Source organism: Anneissia japonica, unplaced genomic scaffold (genome assembly GCF_011630105.1).
Source record: "Anneissia japonica isolate Jap-2015-1 unplaced genomic scaffold, ASM1163010v1 scaffold287990_len610157_cov183, whole genome shotgun sequence".
Lineage (NCBI taxonomy): Eukaryota > Metazoa > Echinodermata > Crinoidea > Comatulida > Comatulidae > Anneissia > Anneissia japonica.
Genome location: NW_022743371.1, coordinates 323473 through 340339, shown reverse-complemented (window position 1 = coordinate 340339; position 16867 = coordinate 323473). Strand labels below are relative to the sequence as shown.

The window sequence follows — 16867 nt, the reverse complement described above, 5'->3', positions numbered from 1 at the left end:
GGTAAAGACAGAAATTACAGGGAAGAAAAGGAAAAGATAGACAGGAAATAGGAATTAAAGAAAAGAAAATGGAAAAAAGGTAAAGTAAGGTAAGGTCAAGAAAGGAAATATTAAAATTTACAATAAAATAGATTTAAGAAACTTACGTACAGTAATATTTACAAGTGAAATGGTTGTGCAATTAGGTGAATCATAATTTATCTCACTTCCGGCTATAAAAGCGCATTTTACATTATCCACTATAAAAGTTCATAATTATTATTTATATTATATTTGCTAATTATTTATTTATTTATTTTATTCATTCATATTAAACTTTAAAAAATTGTACTGTAAAATGCAATTGAACAAGAATACCATATTCATGAATTTAGCAATTTAGGTCAAAATTCCTATTTATATTGATCTGTCATTTGTCATTAACGGTGAATGATAAAGTAACGTAGTAAATGACATACCATAGGCCCGCCAACACATGTTCTTATGGTCACCAAGTGAGACTGTCATACCCAGATAAACTATTGTCATGAAAAACATGTTGTTTTTTAATAGAAAATTACAGATTAATATTTCCTATCAATTTCCATCTAACATACTGTGGGAATTTTTTAAGTAAACAAAACATTATGACAAAAATGGTTTTAATATATTTAGGTATCCTATCGTTAGAGGGAAAAAATATGAGAATTTGGATGATTATGGTAAGTATAGACTTTATTTTATACATAACATAATATGATGTACAATATAGTTAAATATTACAAAACATTGAATTTTTTTTAGGCAGAATTTTTGTTTAGCGAACCCACCACCAATAATGATAAGCTAAAACATTTTCATCTGGTTTATGTGACATATGAACATAGACAAAATAATGATGATGATTTAGAATAAAAATTAAATTTATTTTTGGCCAATGAGTGCACCAACCGCCATGAAAAAATGGAAAGGTTTACTGAACGGCTGGGCGTCCGGTCGAGGAAGGGTATCCACGCCTGCTCCGCTTCGCGCGGGTTTACTGTCACATAGCAATAAGGCAGTTGGTATGAACAAATACTGAGTAAACACAGATTGACAAGTGAAATGGTTGCTGCCTAAGCACTTTGTTTCTTTCACTGAATTGCTCACTGAAAACTTTTAGGATCAACAACACAACACTAAAAACTGGTGAAATCCTTGCATGCTCATAATAACACAATGGCTTAACTTCAACTGCCTAGAACACACAGCCAGTCATGCTTTCATAGTATTCATGGAGGGGTCTATTGATCACTTGTTACTCAGGCATGTAGACATTACATAATCACCAATAGCCTACACAAAGTCAATGTTATATTACATACAATGACAACTGCAACTAGTAACATCTCAGCAGAAAAAATGATATCTATATTTTTTATTACACCCACCGCTGCCTTGAAATCTCTAAAAATAAGACATGTATATTTCTTCCTAATTATATAAATTTAATGCAGTTAACCAACCCATTACTACACTCTTTAGATTTACCAATATATGTTTATTTTTATTTTCTCCTCCGTCTGGATGTTTTTGACAAAACTATTTGGTAAATAAGAAAACAAAATTCTTTTTATTTTTTCCCACCCTCCTCGGACGGTCTTTAAAAATATAAGTTTGTAAAACAAGGTATAAAAAAAACGTCTCTCCTTGGCATTGATTCTAGAACTAGTAAAAAACTTTTCACTGAACTTGTATGAGAGAATCAATAAAAGTATTTAAATATCTCCTAAATAATGATTTATGAAATTAGTCCAATATGAACTCACTTGCATATTGATGAGATATGATGTAAAGTGAGTACGCTTTCTTGAATTAATTCATACTAAATTCTGATTTCAAACCTTAAACAATCTTGAATTAAATTACTCTATGTTATGTGTACTACATATTCAGTGTTTCTCGTGTGAACATGATAGTGATTTACTCTAGATTGTCTAAATTGAGCAGCTTTTTGCGACTGTAGTGCGCCTGTTACACCAGTGGCCTTGTTTGCACGCTACCCATACAATTTTAATGGGGGAAAGCGACTAACAAATTTTATCGAATACATACTAAACACATAAGCCCCTAATGTTTGATTTAATCAAGAAATCTAGGAAAGTATTGTTAAATCTCGCAAAGCCCAGCGCAGCAGTAAAACAACGTAAATCAGCTGAAAACTCGGGAATTTTAGAAGAGAGAGATCAAGTATAGACAATACTGACGGGGCTGTCATTCAAAATTGATGAAGATCGTAAAGATGTTGCTATGAACCCGGTGAAAAGTGGGGACAAAACAATCAATTGTGACGAGTGTACTGTTTTTAGTGGAACCATCTAAGTAGGGAATTTAACATGCTATTTTTTTGCATATATTGTGCAATAAATTCTGGGCTTTATTAGGTCATTGTATGGTGACGGTTTTAAACTGGAGAAAGCAGAAGTATAAACAACAGACATTAATTTTAACTTGCCCATCATCAGGTTTCACTTATAAATATAAGTATCAATCATATTATTAGCAAACATTTAAATTACATTAAAATTATAATCCTTAAAAAAATAATTTATTTATATCAAGAGAAATAACATTTACAAATGATGGTTGCCCTATCTAACGTGTGATGTACTGAATGCAAATTACAATGTCAACAGATGAAATATACAATAAAATACAGTGAGTGAAAAGTCTTTGAATGCCTAGTTTATAAAAGCTGGTAATATGTCCAGTGAGGTCCAGTACATAAATCATTATAAATACCAATCACTTAATCAATCGGCTGACAAACAAATAGAATGAAGATAGATCTGAACCAAGATTTTTACGGTTCAACTGACAACCACAATACAAAATGAGCATTCCCCCAGTCCCAATGTGGGCTACTTTGGGGTCGAGTCATCTGAAAATGTCCGAGAAGTGGAGCAAAATTAAAATTGTTTTATGGTGAAGAGAAGCAAGGTTGAACATGGCCATAAAAATACTTGTAGTTGAAATGAAGAAACTTGAATTTAAGACAATTGACAGCCATAAAAGTTAATTTTTAGGACATTTTTTGGATGCTAACATCTGCCACACATGCACAGTGTGCCAGATATGTAAGTAAATAATAAAATAAAATATTGTTCTTCATATATGGCAAAGACAAACAAAAACCAGTCACTCGTCACAAAAATCAATATAGATTTTTAGTTATTAATACAGGATTAAAGATGAAAAAGAAAACTATAAAATGGTACAAGAATCATTTAAATCTGACACTTCCTTGGGAAATTATAAGTGTTTAAACATACAGGTGTATGTCTGTCAGATGTTTGTAAATAATAAAATCAAATATTATCCTTCATAGACTTTATAAATGGCATGCAAAAGGCAAGCTTAAAATAGTCCGGTATTTAAGAGTCATGTATAAAATGTTAAAACATTATTATTATTTTTTATTATTATTATATAGAGCAAGTCAAACAAAAGGTGAGCTTCGAAGACTTGTATAAAGAGCGCTATATAAGTGCTAAAATATTGTAAATTTTGTATTATTACTATATAGATCAAATCAACAAAAACTAGGCTATGATACACAGCATAGTACATTCACCTCTATTACTATCAACAAAATTCAATAGACTATACCTATAGATATAATAGGTATTCCGTCACAGTGAAAATTAACTCATCTAAAAGTGAAACGAACAATGCACTATGTGTTGAATACTATACATGGCATAGTGCAATGTTCATTACAAAATATTAATACCAGATATTCTTTCTTGGAAATGAATAGTTAGACCGCATATGTTACCCTAGATGCGTGATCCATGGGTACCAAATACCCCATGAATATTTATGTTTTCTGTGTAAAACAGTTAACATACTGAAACAGATGTCTGTACATGCTAAACGGAAGTCAGACATTGTCTAATTCGGTGTTGGCAAGGAACGAAAAAAAAAATCAAAGTTAATAATAGTATTAGGCAATTAGCCATAAAATTGTTTATGATGAATAACAAAAACAAATGAATTAAAAATTCTCATATTTTGTATTCTGATTTAAGCTAAAATGCTAATTAGTCATCAATAAAGGCCAATGTATAGGCCTAGTGCAGTATGAGACACACCAGCTGAGAAAAGCACAGGTGCTTCAGTGATGTCATAATCCAGTTTTGAAATTATTTTTTAGATGAATATTTTTGCTCACACCTTAATTATGATACAATTGTTTAAATTGTTTGATTTTGTGGTAAAATGAATATTGTGATTATTGTATTAAAATGTCATTTTACTAATTTTTTTTTATAAACTATTATTAATTAAAATATTTATCACCTTTAAAATAGAAACATCCTGTAGTATATACTTTCTGATTGACTCTTATGTATTATATTTATAAATGCAAATTCTGATATATAAAATATAGGTGTATAGGTATTATATTAGAGGATTTACTTTAAGATTTAAATTTGTGTGATGCACCCATATATTGAATGGTGATATCATACAGTATTACACCCAAATATGGGCATATCACATTTTTGTTCACATAAAATGTGATAGTGGGACAGAGCTAATGTTATGAAAGGTATATACACTCAAGCTTAAAAAGCTTGTTGGATATAATGGCTTTTAGCACACATTTTAAAACATGTTATTTTAAATGAATGATTAATGACATTAATAAATGAGTATAACAATGAATTGTTAATTACATTGATAGAAAGAATAAATAGAAATAATCTTCCCTCTATATTTATTCACTAATTAAATCATGAGTGAATAAATGAATAGAAGATAACAGACCTAGGCCTACTTGTGATAAAATCACAATATTTGGGGCCAGCACCAATAGTAGAACACACAATCAACTTCTAAAGTGATTTGGATTAGTTTAATTGTGTTCCAACCAACATTATTTAATTATGTGCCTCATCTCAGTAGAAACAATAAAGAAGTCATGCATTTTCCTTTACGGAGTGTCAATCGCTATGATTCAATTTTGCACCAACTACACGTCACATGACTCACGTCACATGACTACACGTCACATGACTCACGTCCAAAATTGTGTTATGTCTTTTCTTGTCAAATGTAAATATATTGAACTTCTAAGAAGACCAATATTCGACCTCTGTTCTTCTAGATTACCCAGCATTTTTATTGTACCTTTATATTCATTTAATTTTGGTAAAATAAATAAACTTGAAACTTGAAATAGTGTCTACTGAAAAGGGTTCATGGACAAACATCAAATCTTAAAATTAAATATTTGATTGATTCACTTGATGTATTAAAAGGATTATCACCTTCATGTAAGCAAATGTTTATAATAATCCATTCTACATTTATCAAGTGAAAGTAATTTGCTTCCATTCCTACGAAATGATTTTCTTCACAAAATTTAAAATAGGATTTAAGGTATCTGTTTTGTGTCATCAGAGAGTGGGGTTACGTTGGTGGTGATCTTAAAGTGAAATGTCGTTAACAAGTGTTGGAGCCTTCAGCCAAGTTTGTTACGTGGTCTCCAAGAACTTGCAACTAATCCTGTGCAAGATATTTTATATAGACTTTAGGAAATGACACCCTATGTCAGTAATTAATACACCCAATCTACACACTGTTCATTTTTATAAACATGTTTCTTGTATAAATTTCTGTCATCCGCCAGCTCTTTGACTGACAGTAGAGAATTTTAATTCGATCCCCATATGCCATTCAAATACACGTTGAGGCTGGCTGCGATATAATTATGCTGATAAAGTGTAGTTACGGAGTTTGTAACGAGGGTAAAAATGTTTACAACCGGGCAGGACTAATTCCGAACAGCTACCGAAATGCCTAATTGATCCGTCAAGAAATTAGTAATTGGTTTGTAGGGAGCGACAAGGAAATGAAGAATGATAGTTACGAACTGATCGTCTGTCAGTCATAAAAACCAGGGTCTTATGGGAAAGGGTTGCCTCGATCGCTCACAACTAGTTGTAGGTGCTGATGGACGCCTATACTCCATAGGCCGTTCTGGCATTTTCAGATTATAAAAGTAGCCTAAAACATGGCTGGACCACCGGTTGCTGATGTGCATTTTTCGATGCGATCGAGTTGTGATTGACGTGTTGTCAAAGTCACTCAACCGGTCGAAACGTTCGATGAGTTTTGCAAGTGATCAATGGAATCAAGATGAAACCGAGACGTTTTCCATTTCACAAAAAAAAAAAGTGGTTTGGGACAGGGAGTGCAGTAGAAATCGATAAGATTTTGATTTAATTTTAGAAAATATTATTACATTAATGCTGTAAGAAATACATGCTGCTTGTCAACACTGCTCAGCATTTCTATCATTTGTACTATAAAGATCAGATTCTTCAACTAATTCACAACATACTGCAGAATGAAAATATTTCATCTTTCCTTTTTCTTCTATTATAATCTTCATTTATACGTTTGGTTTTTTTTTGTGGGGAGGTTTATTTATTTATTTTATTTTATGACCTCCTTATTATTTTTATATGCAAAATATTAATAATAAACTTTATAGCACCTATTCAAGATAAGAATTACTTTGCCACCTGCCTCATGCTGTAAGAAATACATGCTGCTTGTCAACACTGCTCAGCATTTCTATCATTTGTACTATAAAGATCAGATTCTTCAACTAATTCACAACATACTGCAGAATGAAAATATTTCATCTTTCCTTTTTCTTCTATTATAATCTTCATTTATACGTTTGGTTTTTTTTTGTGGGGAGGTTTATTTATTTATTTTATTTTATGACCTCCTTATTATTTTTATATGCAAAATATTAATAATAAACTTTATAGCACCTATTCAAGATAAGAATTACTTTGACACCTGCCTCAATCGATATACTGTATATAGAAACAAATAGATAAATAATAACAGTTTATTATTTATCTATGCGACTTATTTATCTATTTGTTTCTATTGTGTTTACGGCGCTATATACACAGCAATCTTGATTTGAATATTTTATTGGATCTTAAAAACACCACAACTTTTTTAAAGCTCAATACCATGTACTGTAATTATAAAAAATCTATTTAAACATACATTATTATTATATATTGTAGGCATATTATTGTGTAATAAAAAAATAATACAAACGAATTATAAGTACAGTATCAACACATGATCATGTTCAAAATTTGTCCAACTCACTTGATTGATAAAATGTCTTTATTGATTGATTGTTTTGTGATATCAAAATAATAAAAGCAAACTTGACGTTGCAGGATCTTAATCCTATCAACACTGTACTCCAACCCTTCTTCCTTCAATACATATAGAAAGTATGTCCTCTGTTCTGTTGGGACTTATAATTACCAGACTACGAATCTTGTACCAAATTTCCCAATGATTGCAAACTCATGTGTTAATAAAAGACTCAATTCAGGGTACCAAGATACACCCAGGGGAAGGTGACTTCATTTATTGTGTAAACATTTTTAGAGCAAGACTGTTATGATATTTTTTGAATAAGAGTGAAACCCCCTGAGAGAAAAGGTGACAAAACATTAAGCAAGTTCTTCAATTGATCACGGTAGCAGAAGCACAGAATGAAAAGTGATATGAAGCAATTTACCATAAAACATAACAATGAAAAAATAAACATGATGACATTAATAATGCTATTTGTAATAATTCTGCTCGACAGCGACTTATCATTTGAACAATTTTCCAACGCTCTGTTTCTTCACTACAACAATTTATCACTTTGCTAATCAATTCTCTATAATTAATTATTCTATTCTTCACTTAAATTTTCCGATTTTACAACTTATTCAATGGTGAAAATATTTCATTATTAATAATGGTAATAAATATTCTTAGTGCTATATTAAAACATTAATCACTGACATTTGAAAACAAACATGCTGATAATGATATTCTATCACATATAAACAATTGCTTTTATGTGAACAAAAAATATTGTTCAAAATAAATGTCTTTTGAATTATACTGTTATTAATGATAAGAAGTAATAATTAATAATAAACCACATGAATATGATAAAAATATACAGTAGTATTATTAAATATTAGCAATTATTATAAACCTTGGTTAGTCAATCTGATACAGTTTTTTACGACATTGTTGAAAATGAATTTCTCGTAAATTTATCATCTGATGATAAAATTATTTCTTCATACAATAAATAATTTTAATTAATGTAGCTTAGTTACGTGGAATATGGGTGTACCAACTTTGGAACTAAAACAGAAATTTAAGGTTTTACTGTTTTGTTTATAGTCAGATTGCTGGTCTAGGCTGCAAAGACTAGGGCGAGTTAGCGTAGCAGTAAGGAATTGGAGCTTGGTGCGAAATGCTCATTTTGCTTAGAATGCACTTTCGAATTACCTGATCCTAAATATGTTATTGTTGCTTTTGGTACCACATGCAAAATAGCACTAAATAACACATGTGTTGTGTGCACAAAAAAAAAAAATGTTTTGTGTGCAAAAAAAAAAAAAAAAAAAAAAACTGGTTTTGTTCTTCTTTTGATGTGTACTGATTTTTATTTTTTGTGTACTGATTTTGGATGGCGCTGTACTGTCCTTGCTGTGAATCGTAAGGGGCCCAAATTTGATTGATTTAAAGACCATTTAATACAATGAATTAATTACATTTTTTTTTTTTTTTTTTTTTAAAGAGCAAGTGAGATGGCAAAAATTTCAGTGCTCTGGCTTGCTTTTACCAATCAAGTTATGCATGGCCATGGCATCATCAGAACAAAAAATACAAATAATTACAGTCTTAATTTTGTCAATTACAATTAACAATGGATATTTCAACCTATCAATTAAGGTAGTAAAAATAATTTGGTAAAAACATTTGTAATAATTAACAACTGAAAGAAGTTTAGTAAAAGATGTCATTGAAGATAATGGATATTATATAATAAAACAATATGGAAACCACACTTTTGTTGTAAGTAAAATAAGAATATATTGATAGTATAAAATAAAGTTTAATTACAATAATTAAAAGCGATGTTATTTCGATGAGAGTTTTTATAACGAAAATATCATAGGAGTGATGTTTTACCCAACATGATGTGTTAGTTATCGTACCAAGTACTCAATACATTCCCAAATACTTGCGAAAAAAATTTGCAAGTGATTTACTTATAATAAACACTAAAAAACAAATAATGAGTGAGAAATCAACAATCATCCAATACACAAGAATAAGAAAAGCAGCAGCAATAAGAACAATAACAACACCATATAAAATCAATTAATCTTCAAGTGTATACAACTTGACTTTCTTTTTCTGTGTTCTCAACATCCAATCATTTATCACTGAACACACTGTCTCTGACAGGTGTCTGTAATAAGAATTAATTATGCCTTAATATTCAATGTAAATATTGGAGGCCTCAGCATGATAATGGCCCATGTATATCAAGTATTATGTATCTTTCTCTGACAGACAATAATACAGCACATACTAATTTTTTAATGACATTTTTAAAGTTGTTTAAACACCGGTTGCCACTATTGTTCGAATCTGAATGATGTCATAGAAACATACTGATTGAGTTCATTAGCAAGGCCTATATTGTTTAATTCCAACTTTTGCCATTTTATAATGTGTACATTTGAGCGTTATTTGTTTATTTCTATTAACTAGGTCTCGTCAATTACAATATACAAGTCACGCTCAACAAAACTTAATCAAACTTTATCTGACAGAGTGTATGCTAGTTTCAGACGTCTTTTCCATGTTTGTTTTTAGTATACCAATACTTTATTCCTACCTCAGAAGATATTTAAAATATCTGATCCAACAGGTTTGGTGACAGACAGAATCTGAGAGTGAAGCTCTGACTTTAGAGAGTAATGTTAGACGAGAGAAAGATTTAAACTCAAAGCCCTGGTTTAAAAGGGAGGAGCTAAACTAACATTTACAGCAAATTTAAGCCTTTTACTTCATATGTTCCAACCAATGGTATTTCTGTAATTTAATTACATTAAATATTGCAAATGTTCCTAATGCTTTATCATTTGTTCTCCACTTTTTCTCTTTTTCTGTGAATTATATCTGCAACACATTGTCTCCCAAAATGAAAAAAAAAAAAAACACGACGTAGAAATGGGCAACATAGCTGAAAATGAGATGACGAACGAACTGTATACAGTAAGAAAGATGACATAAATGGGCTTACAAAGTTTAGATAAAACTCCAGGAGAGTCTACAAAACTGAGAGATGACAGTGGCAGATTCAAGGCTGATGAGGGGGTCCGAGCCAGTGAGGGCCCCTAAATTTTTAAAAGTATTTTTAAAAATTGAGAATACGAAAACAATTATAGTCAAATTTATGTCTGAGAGTGTCATTTCTGATCATCTAAAAGTGTCATAATCATAATTTTTTTTCCCTCAGCCCCTATCATGGTGGTTGAACCCTCTATTCGTGAAAGTCTCTTCCTGGGCTCACTCTATTTAGAATTTCTGGATCCACTACTGCATAATGTAGGGATGTGCGTACACACATGATATAGGATCATGAGATGGACCTAACACAGCTGTAACGATAGGCGAGACTGCTAGTAGGGATGGACCAGACACATAAGAAAATGCTTTTGGTGACATGTAAAAAGAATATCCACCAGTCACCAGTTTTCCAGCCCCATATACCTCTCTTTCAGCCTTACCTACTGTAGGTAAAGTATAAGGGAGCCGTGATATTCCCAGCTAATGTTCTTTTAACTTTGAGTTAATGTTATGGACAGGTCATATATAGTTAGAATTGTTGCCAGGTTTTACAAACACTGTTCAAATATTTACTTTAAAAGCTCCCCTCATAAAGAACCTCATAAACATCAAAGTCATACACAATGCACATAAAGTTCAAAACATGCTCTATTTATGCAAATTTAATACAGATATTAATTTTTCCCTCCTTCATATGTTGGGGAATCTAACCCATGTATAAATACATACAGATTATAACTCTAGGGAAATGCCCCGGTCCTAACAGACCATGCAAATCTCGTATTCCCGTAGACGGTAGGTTTCAACACATACCACTGAAGCGAATTTGATCATAATTTGCATAGCGTGGAAAACCCGTTTAGAGGTATTTCGCAGTCATCATATACATTGAGAATGACAACTGGTTTGAAAATATAACTAAATAGTTTTAATATCCATGTCAAACTCAATTCAAATTCAATTTCTTGTTCCACAAACGGGATTCTGACTATACGACTACAACATTATGTTATCACAAACTAGGCCATGTCTTTGACATGTTAATTTCAATAGAATAGTGAGTTAATGGTTTTTAGACTGGAAAATCCTAGTTGAAATCCCGAGGGAATCGATCACCGAACGATACCACGAACAGGTGTTTCAGCACTACGCGAAAAAAAAGTTACGGACTTGCGTGTATTTTACTCTTTGGATCGTTAGTGCGTGGGCCCCCTTCTAGTAATTATTCAGCTTCATTTTAACTCTGTGAACTGATAACAAATGTAATTATAAATGAGAAAAATATATGACGGGTAAGATGAAAGATAAATTCTCGGATTAATAGATAAGCGATCGGAAACAATAGCAAATTTCAGAGCAAGAGTAAAGATTTATAAATGCAATGATTGGATGATGGAAAGGTAGAAATTAACCAATGAAGACTGAAAGAGAATTTTTAGTACATAGGTAAACAGGAAAGGAATGAATTGAATGAAAAACAAGATGACAAGATGTTTTGAAATGAGAATATATTAATTAATTATACTTTTTAGGTGGAAAATATACTGATATCAAAATAAACTGCTGTAAAATCTGAAAAAATATCATATTAAATATCGATAAAAAATTTGAATCAATCAAATCAAATTATTCAAACAATCAATTAGTCAATCAAATCAGCATATGAGACAGATAACAATTCAGTTCTCTTTTTACTATTTACTGTAATTGTTCTTAAAATATCCTGCCATAAAATGCAAGGCTCTAGATAAAGAAAACATAACAGTATTATTGTATGCATCTATTATTTGGTAAGTTATGGTAAATTTTTGTTTTTTCATTCTACTTTTCAATATAACTTAATGTGACATATAGTATCATGAAAATTCAAATAAATGTAGAATTTTGTTTATTCAAGTTTATTAACTGGTAACAGAGTTTATCATTAAAAAGATCTGGTAATATAAACATTTTTTTTTCATTTTACTTTTCAAATGAAAGAATTCTTACTGCAACATTATGTAAATTCAAATAAATGTCAAATTGTGTGTATTCAAGTTTATTAGCTGGTAACAGATTTTATTTTTAAAATGATCTGAAAAAAAGTACCTATAATATATGATGTTAAAAGGAATTGAAACATTTTGTAGTAAAAAAAAAAAAAAAACTTAATTTCCAAGTAGAAACATGTTGTGAATTACAGTAGATGGTGTAGAACAATCTCTGTCTATAGTAGAAGTATGCCTAAGGTTTCATCTAGAATATCCGTTTGCACTATCACAATATCTCTACTCATTCCAGGTACTAATATTGCCCTACATATGTCACAGCACTGTTGCATCACGGGATAGCAGCCCCTTCCTACATACTATTAGGTCACATATGGCTGACATACTTCTGTTCCTGTCCGTTTTCTTGGCATGCCTCGGGGCTAAAAATAACTGTTGTGTGGGTACATGAGCAAGGTAATTTAAGGTGTTATGTGTTAATTACACACGCACATTAATACCCTCAATTGCACATTTAGTTTATCACTCTGCACCCTGAATATGTTCAACCTTTCACTGCTTATGACATTAGATGGAAGGCACACAGATTAAGTGAGTAAATTAGTTTACCACCAATTCTGTTGAGAACTAGTTGCAGTGTGTCTATTCATAAAAAATATAACACACATTATATACACGATATCGTAAGAAAGAAACAAATTCCTTAGGAATTTAAGAATTATATAAAGCCATGCTCCGGAGGAAAACATTTTTTAATGTTTTAGAACTGATTTTTTTAAGACACAAAAAGCATATTTAATGAAAAACTCATGAGTGATTAATAAAATAGATTTTTGAATATTTAATATTTGGTGGAAAAAAAGGAAAATGGGTGGTTACGACAATTTTTCCCCAAGATTTTAAATATTCAAAAATCTGCATCTTATTAACTGCTTCTGAGTTTACAACATATATAATTTAGTGCCTTATGGATGGCAGATCCCTATAAAAGTACTTTAAAGAAGTTTTAAACTATGGTGAAAAACTATCCCCCACTAGTCACCAACCTGGTATTTCTGAGTCTAGGTTTTGGGGCCAGGAATTACAAAGCTTAGCTATATTCACTTCACTACAATATGGTAATAAATTATCCCCTGCCAGGCAACAACCCAGTATTTCTGAGTCAAGGTTTTAGGGTAGGGATACATTGTAAAAACAAAATAATTTTATAACTCTCAATTTCAATTTAAAAGAATAATAATTGTAATAAAATGTGTTTTATAAATCATAGAAATAATCAAATAAAAACAATTTATATTTTGCTATATTTGTCTAGGTTCAAATAGATTTAGGATTTTTTCTCATTAAAAAAATATACCTCCTAAGACACATATACAGATTACAGCATATCCCATGGTTTATTTCAACAAGTTTATGTTAATGCAAAAATATTTAACGATTAACAAATAATATTAAATTATTAATTACTGTTAAATGATTAAATGTAGTTAAGTTTATTATCTCTTGTAGTTTTAAGTTTTTTCATTGAATGTGATTTTAACCTGGTTATAAATTGCAAATAAAAAAAAAATAAATAAAAACAATAACTTAATATCATTTATGGATATTTTTGCCAACATTTAACATGAATTTAAAGCACCTTTATATAGCCTAAACGGAACGCAAAATCCCAGTTTCATATTTGGCAAAAAGACAAGCATTGTCAGACAATTGTACAAAAAAAATGCTGGTTATTTATAAGGAGAGTTAAACTGGTTAAAAAGAGAGTCATGTTAAAAGAAGGATAGGCATGTTTAAATGAGAGTTATGCAGGTTACAAGGAGAGTTAGCCAGGTTAGAAGGAGGATTAGGCAGGTTAGAAAGTGAGTTATGCAGGTTAAAGGAGAGTTAGCCATGTTAATTAAAAAGAGAGTCAGGCAGGTTAATTAAAAAGAGAGTTAGCCAGTATAAATTAAAGGAGAATTAGTCAGGTTAATTAAAAGGAGAGTTAGGTAGGATTATTCAAAGGCGAGTTAGGCATGTTAAAAGGAGAGTTTGACAGGCTAAAATGAGAGTTAGCCAGGTTAAAAGGAGAGTTAGCAAGGTTAAAAGGAGAATTAGGCAGGCAAAAAGGACAATATTTGCATCTGTATGTAACTGTTACATGTCGCTTAGCACTGAACAGTGGCTAATGCGGCTCCTATGAGGCCCACCCAAATTTTTCAAATTTAATTTGAAACAGAACAAATATTTAATATTTAAAGGATAGAGATTAAATAAAATACTATTAGTTTGAAACCATTATACTGTAAAAAGGAATTAAATATTTCCAATTGGTTTCTGATCGTATATTTGGTAAGTTCATATAACTTTCAATTGAAGACAATAAACAAATATATTTCATTTTAATTACAGATGCATAAAAAAAAAATTGTTTTGGTTTTCTTAGGAGTGGCATGTAATAAATTCAGTTTTTTTTTTTATCAGTCTTTCCAGCAAAAAATAGATTTGTTTTGGTTATCTATCTCACTAGACAGTAAAAACTTAATACAGATCCTTTTAAAATCATTGTTTTGATCAGAATTTAATTAAGTTATTCAGGTTTTCTTATGTATATAATCCTATATTGTTTGTTCAGAAATTACATTTATAAATGATGCTCTATATTTGATGTCATAGGATTGGTTATCAAACAAAATCACTGATGTAGCATTTTGTATACACAGTCCTTTAAACCGTGTGAAAGGTTTTCATATTCAAAGACTTTAAGTGGAAACTTCAGTCAAATAGTCTACAAGTGCTAATTTTTAAAACTGGGGCTTGCAATGTCCAGACCTAGCGTTCAAGACCTTAGAAAATGAAACTTAACTGCTTTATATTTTCAGACAAGTTACCATAATTTGGTGTACATCCTTGGAGGTTACACCGACTATCCAAATTGGGGTCAATTTAAATTCAATTCAAAGCACCTTCTACAGTGCAGAAAAACACAGTTCAAACTCTAGAGGGTGACAAACAGTTTTTCTGAAAACTGTGCCAGTTATTCGGATTTTTAATGGCAAAAACTCAGTTTTGAGAAAATAATCATACTGGCATTAGATTCTTTTCAAACATAAATAATTTAATCTAATATTTGGATGAGTAAGCTATTTACTTTGCATGGAGAATATTGACAGGAGATAAAAATTAATGTAATTTTGCCCTATATGTCAAAATTTTACTCTATAAAAAAATATTGATTAACAGGCTGTGAGAAGAATGTATTGTTACAAAAATACACAAGCAGCTTTTCATGCTAAGAAAATCAATAAATACTCCCTGACCTCAAAAGTACTTTTTAAAACAAGCTAAGCTGAAGTAATACGGTAAATATTAATTTACAATTCAGTAAGCTTCAATATAAAAGTGCATGGGCATAGATACAGATTAATTACAATACACAGCAGAAAAAAAAAAGATATAAAAAAGACATGATTGAAATAAAGAGAATTTCAAATTAATTCAACAAGATTTCAACAAGCTAGCTTCCATCAAAAAGTAAACACAATAATACAGTACATGGATAATAAGAGAAAAAAAAAAAAAAAAAAAAAAACAAGAACAGAAAAAAAACACTAAGAATTGAATAATTTTATAAAGAGTGCATACTTAATCTATAGACATATTACTATACAGTATGAAGAAAAAAGATTAGACATTATCAAGAAAAACAGGAAATGAATCACATAATTTTGTTATAAAAATTGCATGCTCAATATTAATTAAGAAAGATACAAAAAAAGAAAACTCCCAGATTACACTTTATATTAAAAAAAAAAATAAATAAATAAAATAAAATAAAAATTCAACAAAAACTTAATAATCTTCATGAAGATTTCATGTTCATGGATACTCTATTAATTAGAGTACATAGAGATTTAAAAAAGAAAAAAACAATGTGGACATTAAAAAAAAAGAAAAAACCCGAAAAATTAAACAAGAATCTAAATTCTAGTAATAATCTTTATGCAACAGTGCACAAACAATGAATAATTTCAGTACACAAAGATAAAAAAAAAAAAAAAAACCACATTGGACACAATTGAAACACAAGAAAAACAACATTTTTAATTAATTATACAGAAAAATCTAGGGCAAAGGTAAGGGAAGCCAAAGTAATTGAATATCGAAAGAGATAATCCATAAACATTAAAAAAAGTACCGACACTTTTAAACGGCGAGAAAAAAATTACACAGGCTTAGGACATGAATGAAAGCACGTATGAAGAAACGCAACATAAGAGATTATTGGACAAACGCATTTTTTTGCAGAATCAAAATCTAATTCTGTTATAACACTTTAACATCACAATGTGATTTATTATTATGACTAGATATAATTTCTATTTATTACTACACAGTGCTTGTCACTGAAAATTACCGCGCAAATTATTGCCTATGATATGGACAAATATTACCCATCCTAACATACTCATATTTTTGGCAATATCGGATACGGTTATGCAATTTAAAAACCATAAAGAGAAAACTCACGAAAATCAGACGAAAAAAGGCAAGATAAATAGTCTTGTCTATGTGTTAAGTACTTTTTCTAACATCGATCATTCTCAATATGTTTCACTTCTCACGAAGCAATTTGAGTGACCTGGTTTTTGCGTACTTGTTGTTAAATCCAT

The 16867-nt window shown here is 30.4% G+C and overlaps 1 protein-coding gene across 1 annotated transcript in view; it reads right to left on the bottom strand.

Moving 5' to 3' along the window:
• Positions 1 to 16867, bottom strand: part of LOC117119446 (nucleosome-remodeling factor subunit BPTF-like) — a 74829-nt gene that overhangs the window by 15068 nt on the left and 42894 nt on the right. The window contains exon 16 of the mRNA XM_033264273.1: positions 459 to 518. Within this exon, the coding sequence (XP_033120164.1) occupies positions 459 to 518 (60 nt within the window). The remainder of the gene's footprint in view (positions 1 to 458; positions 519 to 16867) is intronic.